The sequence below is a fragment of the Budorcas taxicolor genome, chromosome 1 (genome assembly GCF_023091745.1).
Source record: "Budorcas taxicolor isolate Tak-1 chromosome 1, Takin1.1, whole genome shotgun sequence".
Classification (NCBI taxonomy): domain Eukaryota; kingdom Metazoa; phylum Chordata; class Mammalia; order Artiodactyla; family Bovidae; genus Budorcas; species Budorcas taxicolor.
The window spans coordinates 48,160,034-48,174,123 of record NC_068910.1 but is presented as its reverse complement, the minus strand read 5'-3'; the positions used below and the strand labels follow the sequence as shown (position 1 = coordinate 48,174,123).

Here is a 14,090-nt window from a genome sequence, read left to right as displayed (position 1 = left end):
GTTAGCTTTAAATTGCCTTAGACATAATTATATGGTCTCCTTTCTGGGGGCTACTGTGATTTACACTTTGTTACATGTCACTTAACATCATTGCTGTACTGTGAATTTAAATACAGGATTGTTTTACTAATTGTGTGGATTTTTTCCCTTTAGGGGGTGCTAGTATTATTCAGTGTCACATTCTTAATGATAAGAGACATATATTAACCAAAGATACCAATAATAACGTGGCATATTGGGATGTCTTGAAGGTGAGTATCTTTGTAATTTAATATAGGTTACTGGATTCTGTATTCTGTATTTTTTATTGTAGTTTGTATGTATATGTTGTTTGTATGTGTGTGTGTGTATATATATAAAATAACCAAGATAATAAATATATAAATAAAGATTTAGGTACAGCCTTATTTTGGAGCATATATTCTCATGTGAATATTAGATAAGGCCATAGTGAATCTTTTTAAGTACCCAGAATTTGACTGGAACCATTCTCTCTGTTTAGTGTATTACCAGCTGTGTTATGCTGCCTTCCCTGAAAATGAATACTTCAGAGTTCCATATCCTTGATGCTCTTGGCATTTGGGGCCCAAAAAATCTGTTGCAGGACTGAGAGGGAGGATCTGTCCTTGTGTTGTAGGGTGCTTAGGAGCATCCCTCAGCCTCTACTCAGTAGATGCCAGTAACCACCTTCATCCCCATCCCCCATTTCAGTTGTGACGACCAAAAATGCCTCTAGACATTGCCAGGTGTTTAGAGGGTGGGAGGAAGAAGAAGGATGCAGAATCACCCTAGGTTGAGAACCACTGGAGTACACAGAATAATTTTGGCCATTTCTTAGGATTTATAGCCATCTCTGTGAGCATCAGTTATGACTTTGCATCATGTTACAGTGAATTTTGGGGTAATTGAGATGTATTAAGCTGTCCAGCCACATTCTAAATAGCACTGAAGAATTTATAGATAAATTGAACTTTGTTTTTAGGATCCTGACAAATGGCCCTTCTTAATGTTGTTGGGATATTTGTTCTACAAATATTTCTGGATTAAATGAATACTCAGTTCAGTTCAACACAGTGCAAAGAACTGTGTTGAGGGTCATAAATGATGAAAAATGATCCCTTCTGGTTGGAGGGACAGCAGAACGCAGGATGGCTTACAAACAAAGGTGGTTACTTACAGCTGGAAAACCAGGAGGACTCCACGTGGAGAGATCACTGGAGCAGGGCCTTGAAGGCTTCCAGCAGATGGATTGTGGGAGGGCAGTTTAGGAAGGTGGAGTGAATAGCAAAGACACAAAAGAGGAAAGTACGTGCTCATTCAGGGCCAGGTGAGCAATTTTGTATAATTGGAGATCTAAGTGAATATAAAGGAGTAGTAGGGGTTTAAGGTGGAGAAGGCAGTGGCACCCCACTCCAGTACTCTTGCCTGGAAAATACTGTGGACAGGGGAACCTGGTGGGCTGCAGTCCATGGGGTCGCTAAGAGTCGGACACGACTGAGCGACTTCACTTTCACTTTTCACTTTCATGCATTGGAGAAGGAAATGGCAACCCACTCCAGTGTTCTTGCCTGGAGAATCCCAGGGACGGGGGAGCCTGGTGGGCTGCCGTCTCTGGGGTCGCACAGAGTCGGACACGACTGAGGCGACTTAGCAGCAGCAGCAAGGGTTTAAAGACGAAAAGTGAGATTTATTTCCCACAGAGTCATGAGTTGTAGGCTCCAGACTTGGCCAGTTTTTTTTTTTAGCACTTACTAAAGTTTTTTTTTTTTTTTTTTTCACTAAAGATTCTTAGATGAGTTTAGAGCAGCTGAACTGTCTAACCAGCTGAAGTCCTGGTAGAGTCCTGCTCTCTGAATGGGAGGTGGTTCTACTCAAATGGGGCCCTACGCTGACATGCACCATCACTGGCATTTTTGTGTCCCTGGCAGTGTCCCATATCCAGATATTAGACCTTGAGGTTTTAAGATCTAGTGATCAGGCAAAATAGACATGACATTAAATAAAGGTATGGAAATCAAGAGTGCTTTTAGGACCATAGGCTCAAGAGTTGAACAGAGCTGCATTCTGACCTTGGCTCTGCCACCTGCCAGCCAAATGATCTCCAGAATATTCTTACCTTTGTCTTTATTCCTAAAATCTGGGTCTTACCTATTTCTTGGTAATATCAAGGGGATGTTTGAGAAGTATTTATTGTAATGACTGACACATTATAGTTAGGAGGTTGTTGCACTAATACGGTGAAATATCATATTCCTCTAGAGTAGGGTGGGAACAAGCAGGGGTTAAAAAAAATAGAATAATTAGATATTTAGGCCTGTGGATAAGAGTGATGCTTTCTTGATGGCTCAGTGGGTAAAGAGTCCACCTTCAGTGCAGGAGACACAGAGGTGCGGGTTCGATCCCTGGGTCAGGAAGATCGCCTAGAGGAGGAAATGGCAACCCACTCCAATATTCTTGCCTGAAAAATCCCATGGACAGAGGAGCCTGGTGGACTTCAGTCCATGGGGTTGCACAGAGTCAGACATGACTGAGCGACTAAACACACAGGAAGAAAGGGAAGGGCCAGAGATGGGTGCTCGGCTTCCAGATTAGTGTGGAAGTGTTACAGGGAGCATAAGAGGAAAAAGGTCACTGGGGGAAAGGGACATGGTGAGAAAGTAACAGATTTGAGTTTCTGTGGGATGTCTGGGTAGAGATGTTTGTTGGGCAGAGAGCTGTACAACCTAATGTACATATGAGAAAGCTGGGCTGGAGAAATGGGCTCGGCTGTCATTGTCTGTGGATTATAATTGGATCCACGAGAAGGTCAGTTTCCAAGAGATACATCTATACTGAAAATGGAAGAAACCAAATCATCTCCATTTCAAGAATTTTTAGAAAAAGAAGCCAAAAAGATGTGTAACAAAAAAGGGGTAAGAACGCTCAGAGCCAGTGGCAGCTCAAGGACTAATTGTCCCAGAAGGGAGCTTGTGGTAAGCTGAGCTCGCCTGCTGAGAGTTTGCGTGAGATAACAGAATGGAGTATACATGTGGATCTAGTCAGTGAAGAGGATGGTGTCTGGGAAGAACAGTTTCTGCCAGATGGAGTGGGTTGAGTAGTGTTCGGAGGTGAAGAAACAGTATTTGAATAGAGACAATCTTTGATGATGTTTGACTGGGGAGATAGGCAGAAGAGGCAGTGACTGGAGAAGATTTAGAGGTGAAAAGGTCAAGGGAGGGTTTTGTTTGGGTGTTAAGGTATTTTTAAGATGGGAGAAATTTGATCATGGTTCACTGTTCATGGGGAAAGCCAGTAAGACATGAGAGGGTAGATGATGGTACAAGGCCCCCAAGACGCAAGAGATCAGGCGGTCCAGGTCCAGCAGGAAGAGGCACCTTTTTCCTTGCACCAGGAAGAACAGTAGCAGAAAGTTAAGGGAATTTTGTTGAGGCTTCTCTTTTTTAAGGAGTAGAGGTCAGAGTCATGTGCTGAGGGCAGTAAGAGGTGGTGGTGGCAAGGTCAGAAATATGAGGAAAGGAGAGATTTAAAAAGGATGTCGTGGGAAACTGTGGAAACAAGTTCCAGGTAGCATGAGTAACTGTCCCATTTATAGTAGGAATACTGTCAAGGATTCCAGAGGCCGCAATGACCTGCCTGTGTGTTGTCCACATGAATGTTGATGTTGTCCAGGAAACAAGCAAGATCACAAGATGGGTTGCAAGACGTTGAACCAGGCTCAAGTTGCCAGTGAATGAGGGACAGTAAACACAGAGGTTACTAGATGGCAGTGAGGAAAAGGGGGTACAGTTTACTGCAGCTAAATGATAATGGGCTCAAAGAGTTTTTACATAGTCATGGTGGAATCATAGTCTCTATATGCCATTAGGGAGTTATGGGATATAGAAGAAGACATGGAGTAGTCACCCTTTGAGAAGATGGCTGGTGAGCTGGGACCCTCAGGAACGAGCCAGGTTGCTGTTAGCAAGAAGAGGTAGAGGGAACATTCTGTCTTGTGGTTCAGAATTGAGATGAGCTGATGGGAAATGCTCCATGGCACCAGATGAAGTTTGGAACATACTTGTGGGGAGCATATGTATTTAGGGAATGAATAAAAAAGGGTAACTTAAGATTGCTGCCTACATTATACCTGTTATCTGAAGGTAGCTTCATAGCTCTCCTAAAGTGTTTACAAACTGCTTTTTGTTCCTTCAAGATTTTTTTCCCCTTCTTTTGACATTGGTTACAGATAACTGTGGTGGTATGTTATATCAATATCAGCAAAATTAAATTACAGTTTCAAAAAAAAGAACATTTTGTGGTTCTTTAATTTAAAATTTTACTAGGAGGTAGTTATTTAAAGGTAAACGCTTTAAGATAAAAATGTTTGGTGACGTTCTTTCTGAAACATATTTTAATCTCCATTTTATTTAGGCAAATGTGTAAAATTTGAGTAACTAAGTCAGAGTCAAAGCAATTGACCACTTAATAGTAATAATTATCATACTTTCTTTTTGATGTATAGGCATGTAAAGTTGAAGATTTGGGCAAAGTGGATTTTGAAGATGAAATTAAGAAAAGATTTAAGATGGTATATGTACCAAATTGGTTCTCAGTAGACTTAAAAACAGGGGTAAGTTAGCAGTTGATATTTGTGCAATTTGGGATAGTTGAAAATTTCCCGTATAGCTGAGAATTAAGTATTATTAGTTTTGGAGTCCTGTGTTTTTACGTTTGAAAGGAGAAGGTTTTATGCAGTTTAAATGCCTTTTCATATCCCAGGATATTAAATTGTAGTTGCATTGAATCACACGAAACACATTTTGATTCTGAATCTGTGGCTTAGCACTGTAGTCAAATAGTGCAAATAAATAAGGAGTTAGAGACTTACTTGAAGAGTGTATTCAAATAGAATGCCACTAAGCAATTTTTCTCTTTTGACAGATGTTGACAATTACTTTGGATGAGAGTGACTGCTTTGCTGCTTGGGTTTCTGCAAAAGATGCTGGCTTCAGCAGCCCTGATGGGTCGGATCCAAAACGTGAGTTTGTGTCCTTCCTTCCCTGCCTCCTTCCGAAAGAGTAGGTAGATCTGTGCTGGTTTTTTGCTTTATGCTCATCTTTTTTGTTTATAAACAATATTTGGGTTTTTAAAAAATTATTTTTCAAGAAATCTATATTATTCTCTCATATGGAAATGGAAAATATTCCATTTTAAGTGTTTTGGGATCTTGAGTTTTCTCACAATGTATGACTTAGCTTTAACAATTAAACACGCAGCATACTCTCTACCCTTAAAACATTCTGGAAATCTGTTAGGTAAGGATAACTGAAGCTAGGAAACAGTTTTCCCCCCTCCAATCAGAGAATTACTGAAGTATAATTGACATATCATATGTTGGTTTCAGATGTACAGGATAATGATTCAGTATTTGTATATATTGCAAAATAATCACAACAGTAAATCTAGTTAATAGTTAACATCTGTCGCCATGTATAGAAGTTTTTTCTCTTGAGACTTTTTAAGATCTACTCTCTTAGCAACTTTAAAGTGTGCAATGCAGTATTGGTAAATATAGTCGCCGTGCCGTAGGTCACATCCCCGTGACGAATATCTTTTATAACTGGAGTTTATACTTTTTGACTCCCTTCACCCATTTTGCCCATTCCGTTGCTCCTACCCCTCAACATCCGGCAACCACCAGTCTGTTCTTTGTTTCTATGAGCTCTGGGGTTTTTTGCTTTTTTGGTTTCAGATTCCACGTGTAAGTGAGATCATATGGCTTTTGTCTGTGTCTGACATATTTCGCTTAACCTTATGGCCTTCAGGGTTCATCCTTGTTGTCACAAATGGCAAGACTTCATTTTCTTTATGACTGAATAATATTTCTTTGTGTGTATATCACATTTTCTTTATGCATTCATCCATCAGTGGACAATGAGGTTTTCTGTAAATAGCACTGCAATGAACATGGGGGTGCATATATCTTTTTAAATGAGTGTTTTCCTTTTCTTCAGATAAATTCTCGGAAGTAGCATACTAGATACGATAGTTTTGTTTTTGAGGGACCGCCATGCTGTTTTCCATGGTGTCTGCACCAACTTAGGTCCCGTCAGTAGTGCGCAGGGGTTCCTGTTTCTCCTCATACTGTCAGACATTTGTTGTTTATCATCTTTTTGATTAACAGCCATCCTCACAGGTGTGAGGTGATAGCTCATTGTGGTTTTTATTTGCCCTTCCCTGGTGATTAGTGATGTTGAGCGTGTTTTCATGTACCTGTTGGCCATCTGTATGTTTTCTTTGGAAAAATGTCTATTCAGCTCTTCTGCCCAATTTTTTAGTCAGATTTTTCCATTTTTTTGCTATTGAGTTGTATGAATTTTTTTTATATTTTGGATATTAACCCATTTCAGATAATTTGCAAATGTTTTCTCCTGTTCCGTAGGTTGCCTTTTCATTTTGTTGATGATTTCCTTTGCTCTGTAAAAGCTTGTTAGTTTGATATAGTTCCACTTACTTACTTTTGCCTTCATTGCCTTTGCTTTTGGTGTAAGATCCAAAAAAAATCATCCACCAATATCATTGTCAGCAAGCTTATTGCCTGTGTTTTCTTCTGAGAGTATTGTGGTTTCAAGTCTTACATTCATCTCTTTAGTTCCTGTTGAGTTAATTTTTGTGTATGTTGAGAAGAGACTTATCTTCATAACAGTCTATTATATTTTATTAATTATATCTTTGATCAGTATTCTTCTAAGATTATAGCCTGTAGAAATAACTGATATATATACAAAATATAGTGGCTTTATATGGAAATAGCCCTTTAAAGAATACAATTTCTGTTGTTGTTTATTCATTTTCAAAGAACAGCTATATCTGAATAACCGAATAGAATATCTGTTTGCTTGATATTATCACTGCTTTAAACATTGTAAGATGAATTTTAATAGACTTTGTGAAATACGTAAAGTCTTGCTTTTAGACATCCTTGGCATTGGGTTAAGAATGTAACATCAGAATATGTGGAAGCTTTTCATTTTTATTGCTTTCCCTCTATTTTTAAGTTAAAACTAATGTTTCTCTTTTCTGTTTTTTTTGTTTCTATTTTAATTGACTCTCTTGCAGTGAACTTAGGAGGACTTTTACTCCAGGCACTCCTAGAATATTGGCCTAGGACACATGTGAATCCAATAGATGAAGAAGAAAATGAAGTAAATCATGGTTCGTATTTTTATATTAGGATAATTGGTTTTAAAATTACTCTGAAGTTAAGGATATTTAGATTGTTATCCTGAGAATTTTTAAAACAAATTTTTTTACGCATTTGCTAAAGTATGACATAATAAATAGTTGGGGTATGCTCAATTTATTGCCCTCCCTTCTACATGCTAAAGAACGTCCATCCAGTCTTACCTGAGATATCGAAGAACGTTTAATTAATGAGACTACGCAAGGTATATGGAATCAATCCTGTGTATTCAGGTGACCTTTGTCCTTGAAAGTAGGCAGCTTAGCAGGTTCATTCTAACAGTATTTCTCAAGGTATCCGTGGACCTGCTGGATTTACCTCCAAAGCTAGCTATTTAGCTGCATTGGAAAGCCAGGTTTGTTGTTGTGAGGCATGCCTCACATTGGCCTGAAAGGTAGATATTCCCTAGTCTGATGATCTACCTGATATTGGCTCAGAAAACCAGCTCCCAATTCAGAAGTGCCAGGGTAAGTGACTGAGTATGTGTAAAGAATTAATGTCATTGAGGACATTCCAAGCTGTGTGTGCCACAGGCAGCAGCAGTAACTCACTGTGCAGCCCGGGAGAATTTGAAACATATGAGTTTGGCTCAGTCTGATTAAAGAAAGGAGGGGAAAAACTTAAAATATCACAGCTGATACATAACCTTGAGTCCCCCCACTGAGGACTTGCTCTGCTAAAGATTCTCTGAAGATTGCCTATTTGTGGTGGTCAGCAGTGATGAAGCCCTCCTGCCAGAGAGTTTGTTGTGGCTGACTGATTCATCCAGAATAATTTTTGGAGTTTAAATCTGTTTTGCAAGGATGGCATACCTCTCTGTAAGCCAGTGTCCTGATGTCCCTGTCTAAGAGAGAGCACTGACCCCACACATGATGGCGTTTCTTCTGTCACCTGGCTCGCTTCATTCCCCTTCTGAATTGTACAGTGAACTGTGAGCCAGAGTCAGTGGAAAGATCTGCTCACAGGGTCGAGAAAGCTAGGTTCTGCTATGGGCTCTGCCGTGTTATCAGCTGTGTAGCTGTGGGCATGCCATTTCCTGTTCTTGACTTGTCTTTCTCCATCTATAACCTGACGGTGCCCTCGGAGGCCCAAGGAGCCAATAAAGACCCAAGTAATCAAAACAAAGGGCCACAGGCAGCATCTCTTGAAGGCAGACTTCGGTTGGAGGAGTAAAGAATAAGTCACAGGAAACGTTAAATCATCCTTAAAATCAAATTGGCATAGTGAAGGCAGGGCAGGACTGAGCCAAGCTCAGGACACGGCACACACTACCTGGCTGGTAATCCTGCTGGACCTGCACGACACGCAGTGGACCCTCAAGCTGCTTGGGTTATACGAGGTGGGCAGCTCGAGCATTCGGAGGCCTGTAGTGAGTTGTGAGGATAATAGAGATAGATGGACATGGATCCCTCCATTCAGGGACTAGCATTCTGGTTGGACAAAGCACTGCTTACATCTGCATTGTGTGATCAGAGTTGGTGCTGTGAGAGAGTGCTGTTGGGTTGCAGAGGGCAAGATTGCTTCCAGATTCCTTCAGAAAGTAGTTATGAACAAGGGGGAGTCAGCTGCAGAGAGCTGACTGAAATGAAATCTGACTAAAATGAAATCTGCAGAGAGCAATAAAAATGAGTTTATGACCTCTTTGAGATTTTGTTTTTCACTAATACCATTAGTTGTGGCTGCCATTAAATATAAACTTTTTTTCTGACACAAATTTCTCTGTGCTTGGTGTTTTACCAATCCCCACCCCACCAGCACCAAAGAAAAGAGCAGATCATCGTTTATAGACTGTTCTAGACTTCCCTGTGGCTGAAGTAGATGGTTATGTTTTTGTTTTAAATCTCAAACATTAATCTCCTCTAAAATGTAATCATTTCTCATGAGGTATATCGCACATTGCTGTATTTCTTATTTTCAGGAACTTCACTTTGTTTTTTACCTTTATTTCCATCTCTAGCTGACTTACAGGACTTTTTGACTTAAAAGTCTTGCAACGGTTGGGTCCTGTGGAAACAAAATGTTTAGAATCCGTGTTGTTAGCGCTGACTGGATACTGACGCCATCTGTGTCTTTTCCTAGTAAATGGGGAGCAGGAGAACCGAGTACAGAAAGGAAATGGCTACTTTCAAGTGCCCCCACACACCCCTGTGATCTTTGGTGAAGCTGGAGGTCGCACCCTCTTCAGGTATGGGTAAGAAGGGCTAAGAGTGCACCCTGTTTGCCCTGAAGTTTTGATTCAAGCAAATGTCTATTAATTTCTAGGGGTGTCTGGGTTTTGGTTTTTCACCTCCCTGAAATAGTTAAGTGTCTGATGCTGTTAGACCCCATCTTAATTGAGAGCTGAGCCTCTAGTGGTAAAATGAGGTTGATACCTTGTGGAGGTTGATAACCTTGCCTCAAGGCAGCTTCTTAGCAGTTTCTGCAGGAAGTGCTTTTTCTCACTTAACCAGCCAGACTGCCAGGGACAGATGACTTCACCAGAAGTCCCCACCCACAGGACAATATCTGAGTAGATAACTTCCCTCAGACCAGGCCAGGGGAGATGGACTGGGCTGCTCCTGGGAACTGTCATGCCCAACAATGGCTCGACCTGAGGTGCAAGGCAGTCCTTCGTGAGGGCCTGCAGGCAAGTGCTAGGCTGGCTTCACCTCCAAGTTGCCAGCCAAGGCCCAGGAAATGTCATGGGAGAAAGCCATGGGCCAGAAGTAAGAAAGCTATTTGTCTTGCCCTTGAGAGCAGAATTCTCTTCCTTGATGGTGATTTCCTGAGAGTGTGGTCACTGAAAACCTCCTGACCCCATGTTGTGCATGGACCGCCGTGCACTGTAGCTCTGCTGAGCGACCTCAAGTGCCTTGCCTACACCCAGCTTCCTGTCCTCACCCAGGGGCCCCAACAGGCAGCCACAGTGTCTGTCTGGCCTCAAATCTGGGAGCCTGAGTTTGACAGCTTGCTTTCACTCTTAGCAGAGTGAGTCATTCTGCCTGCCTTCTACTTTATTTCCTCAGCTGTCAGTTGGGGGTGATCCTGAATGAACTCTATAAGCTCCCTCCCTCTAACATTTAATGACAGTGATATTGGGATCCGTGCTTATTTTGTCACTTACTACATGATGGATTATGTTTAGGCTGCTCTGCCGAGATTCTGGGGGTGAGACTGAGTCCATGCTTCTTAATGAGACGGTGCCACAATGGGTAATTGACATCACTGTGGATGTAAGTGTCCTCCACTCCCACTTTGTCCTCTTATTTTTTTCCAAATCATGAAGAAAATTTACTGTATTAAATTGTATAATCTTTGATTGAAACTAGACTGCCAAGTGGAATCCTCTTCTGCTTCTGTGCAGTTCCAAAGCTGCAGAGAAATATTATAATTATGTCTCTTTCTATCTTTATTTTTAATATATAAAATGTGCTTATCAAAGAAAATAATAAATGAATAAGGTGAAATTCCCATCCTTTTCCAAACACTGTCTTCCATTCACTTCCTATTCTTCTTTCCCAGAGGTAGTAAATATTAATAGCTTAATGCCTTCAGGACCTTCTTCTGTGCATACACAAGTATGTATTTGTGTCTATATATGTGTGTCTAGATATATGTGATCCATATATAGATCATTTTATTTTGCACAGAATCTGCTGTTCTGTACTGTTCTACAACTTGGGTGTGTTTTTTTGTTTTGTTTTTCACTTAAAAATATATTTTGGACAGTTTTTCATATTAGTGTATGGATCACTTCTTTTTAATGAATGCATAGTATTTTGTTGTATAAGTGTACCATGGTTTATTTAGCCAGTCCCTATTAACGGACATTTAGGTTGTACCCAATGTTTTCTGTTAAAAACAATGCTTCAGTGAACATCCTTGTATATATATCTTTGTGTACTTTTTAGGGTAAATTCCTAGAAGTGGAATTGCTGGATCAAAGGGTATGCACATTTTAAATTTCAATGGATACTGCCAAATTGCACTCCACTAAGGGTATACCAGTTTACACTCTCACCAACAGTGTGTGAGGGCCCAGAACCCCGCACCCTCACCAATGCTGGATACTTAGAATCTTTGCTGAAAGATAGACATACTATCTCATTGTTCTAAATTTTTTTAACTTACGGTGAGGTTAAGCATCTTTTCATAGTGGCCATTTTTATTTCTTTTGTAAGTTGCCTGTTTGTATTCTTTACTCGACTTTCTATTGGGTTATTTGTCTTTCTTATTGACTTGTAATAGTTCTTCATACTGAATATTAACCCTTTGACCATTCTCTTGCCTCTTGATTGAATTTTTGCTTTGCTCATGATGTCCTTTGGCAGGCAAAAAGTTTTAGTTTTTATATGACCAGATTAATCCTTTACGGCTGTGAGTTTCATGTCTTGCTTAGGTATTTCGCACCCAGAGTAGCAAAAATATTTTCTTGTGTTCTCTTCTAGTATGTTTATGATAATAGTTTGTATCTAGATCATTAAAGTATTAGAATTTATTCTGTTTGGTGAATTTATTCTGTTTGGTGTGAAGTGAAGTAAGATGCTAACTTTCTCCAAATGGGTAGCCAGTGTGTCAACACAATTTATTGAATCATTTAAACTTTTCCTACTAATTTGAAATGCTGTTTTATCATATACTAAATTTCTATACACACATAGGTCTGTTTCTAGTTATGTGCTATTGACCAATTTTATGTCTATTTAAAGCCTCATGAAAAGAGATTTAATCTCTAGAACCTTCTAGAAAATTTGTTTTCTGTCCCAGATAAACTTCCAAGAACTTAAAGCCAGTCTGACACCTGATGGATATTCTAGTCTTCTCTAAATTTGAGCTCCCCATAAACCACTACTTCCTTTGAGTGTGAAACTCACTCGGATGCATTGCTGACTTTAGGCCTGTGACTTATTCCCTGGAGGAAACATCCAAAGAGGATATGACATGGAGGCTCAAAGGGGATTAATCCCCATAGCAAAGATGACCAATTAATTTTATCCTTTATCTAAGTGTATGGTTTACATCATATGGACATCTAGGTGGTTGGCTGAACTTTCCACTCTTATTTGAAACCTCAGACAGACCTCACTCTGATGTCAGAGGTAAAGCAAGTTAGGAGGACTTGATTGACCTTTAGAGGTGGATAATGGACCTTACCAGCATAGAGTGTATGGTTTTGCTCAAAAGTGAATGTTGTGGGTTTCTCTCAAGACACTTAAATTTTTGTTCTGGCATTTGAATGTAGACTTGAGATTTTGGTTTGTATGGCTTAAAGGATTAAAATAAAGTTTGTTTCCCTTTAATACCTTGAATTGTTATTTGAGAAGAGCCATGCTGCCATTTTATATTGCTACTGACACTGCATATAATTTGTCTTTATATATGTTTTATTACAAAATTAAACTTTATACTTTTCTGATACCCTTTCTCTAAGGCTGACATAATTTGAGAGCTTACTATAAATTTCATAGAAAGTCACTTTTAAATGTACAATAGCAATTAACTTATGAATCGTGTTTTCACAAGTATTGACATCATTTTAGTTTATCAATTAATAGACACTATTTTACTTTTTTTCACTTTTAATATTTCAGAAAAATATGCCCAAATTCAACAAAATTCCTTTCTACCTCCAACCTCATGCATCTTCAGGAGCAAAAACCTTAAAAAAGTAAGTGAATGGAGTGTCATGCAATACTTTGATCTGATTAATTGCCAGAGACTTTTTTATTCCTTATGATTACGTTCATAGCACAGAAGGCAAGTACTAGATCTTAGGCTATTCCATAAAACTGAAGTCTTATACAGTTTAACCATTTACAAAGCATGGGCTTCCCTGGCAGCTCAGCTGATTAAAGAATCCACTTGTGATGCAGGAGAGCCTGGTTTGATTCCTGAGTCGGGAAGATCCACTGGAGAAGGGATAGGCTACCCACTCTAGCATTCTTGAGCTTCCCAGGTGGCTCAGCTGGTAAAGACTCCACCTGCAATCTGTGAAAGCTGGGTTCGATCCCTGGGTTGGATTTAATTAATTTAATTATTTGTTAGGATTACATTTAGAGCACAGAAGGCAAGTACTAGATCTTAGGCTACTTTCATAATATTGAAAGTTTATATAATTTAACTGGCTTTTAAAGTATGAGCCTGAGCTACTTGATTTGACCATTATTAACTGATGTCAGAGATACAGAAGTAGGTTTGGGGATAAGGAAGTTGCTGAATCTAGTTTTGGACATGTAGAGTTTGCGATGCCTTTGGGACATTGGCGGGAGCTATTGGGTTGGTGGGTTTGGAGATCAGACAGGCAGTTGAAACTCAAAGTCTTGACTATAGGAGGAAGCCCTGGGAGAAATGGGTACATCCATCATCGGAGCCTAATAAGCAACAGGGGCTGCCTTCCCTTTCAGGAGCATTCAGTTTGCCCATGCTCTGGGAAAGTCTTTAAGGGAATAGAACCTAGAAGGCTGCTCTTTATGTATATAATCTCACTTATTTGCACATAATCTGTTTTAGGAGAGGACACTAATCTGTTGGGAATTCTGAAAATGGATTAAAGCAATGCCTGACAACATGTATTGATTTATGTTTCTGTGGTATGATTTAGCCTTATCAGATGTTATCACCAAAGAAAATGGGAGAGAGAATATCCAGTGATGTCCTGATGTCACCATCTGCCCTTGCCTTTTTCAGGGACCGACTTTCTGCTAGTGACATGCTTCAAGTCCGGAAAGTAATGGAACACGTCTATGAGAAAATCATCAACTTGGATAATGAGTCTCAAACCACTAGCTCTTCTAATAATGAAAAACCAGGAGAACAGGAGAAAGAGGAGGATATTGCTGTATTGGCAGAGGAGAAAATTGAGCTTTTGTGCCAGGACCAGGTAAATGGA

General features: G+C 39.8%; 1 protein-coding gene across 1 annotated transcript in view; it reads left to right on the top strand.

Moving 5' to 3' along the window:
• Positions 1–14,090, top strand: part of WDR48 (WD repeat domain 48) — a 47,695-nt gene that overhangs the window by 31,045 nt on the left and 2,560 nt on the right. The window contains exons 11-18 of the mRNA XM_052637301.1: positions 154–251; positions 4,502–4,609; positions 4,921–5,017; positions 7,099–7,194; positions 9,302–9,407; positions 10,347–10,434; positions 12,793–12,869; positions 13,889–14,081. Coding sequence (XP_052493261.1) covers positions 154–251; positions 4,502–4,609; positions 4,921–5,017; positions 7,099–7,194; positions 9,302–9,407; positions 10,347–10,434; positions 12,793–12,869; positions 13,889–14,081 — 863 coding nt within the window. The remainder of the gene's footprint in view (positions 1–153; positions 252–4,501; positions 4,610–4,920; positions 5,018–7,098; positions 7,195–9,301; positions 9,408–10,346; positions 10,435–12,792; positions 12,870–13,888; positions 14,082–14,090) is intronic.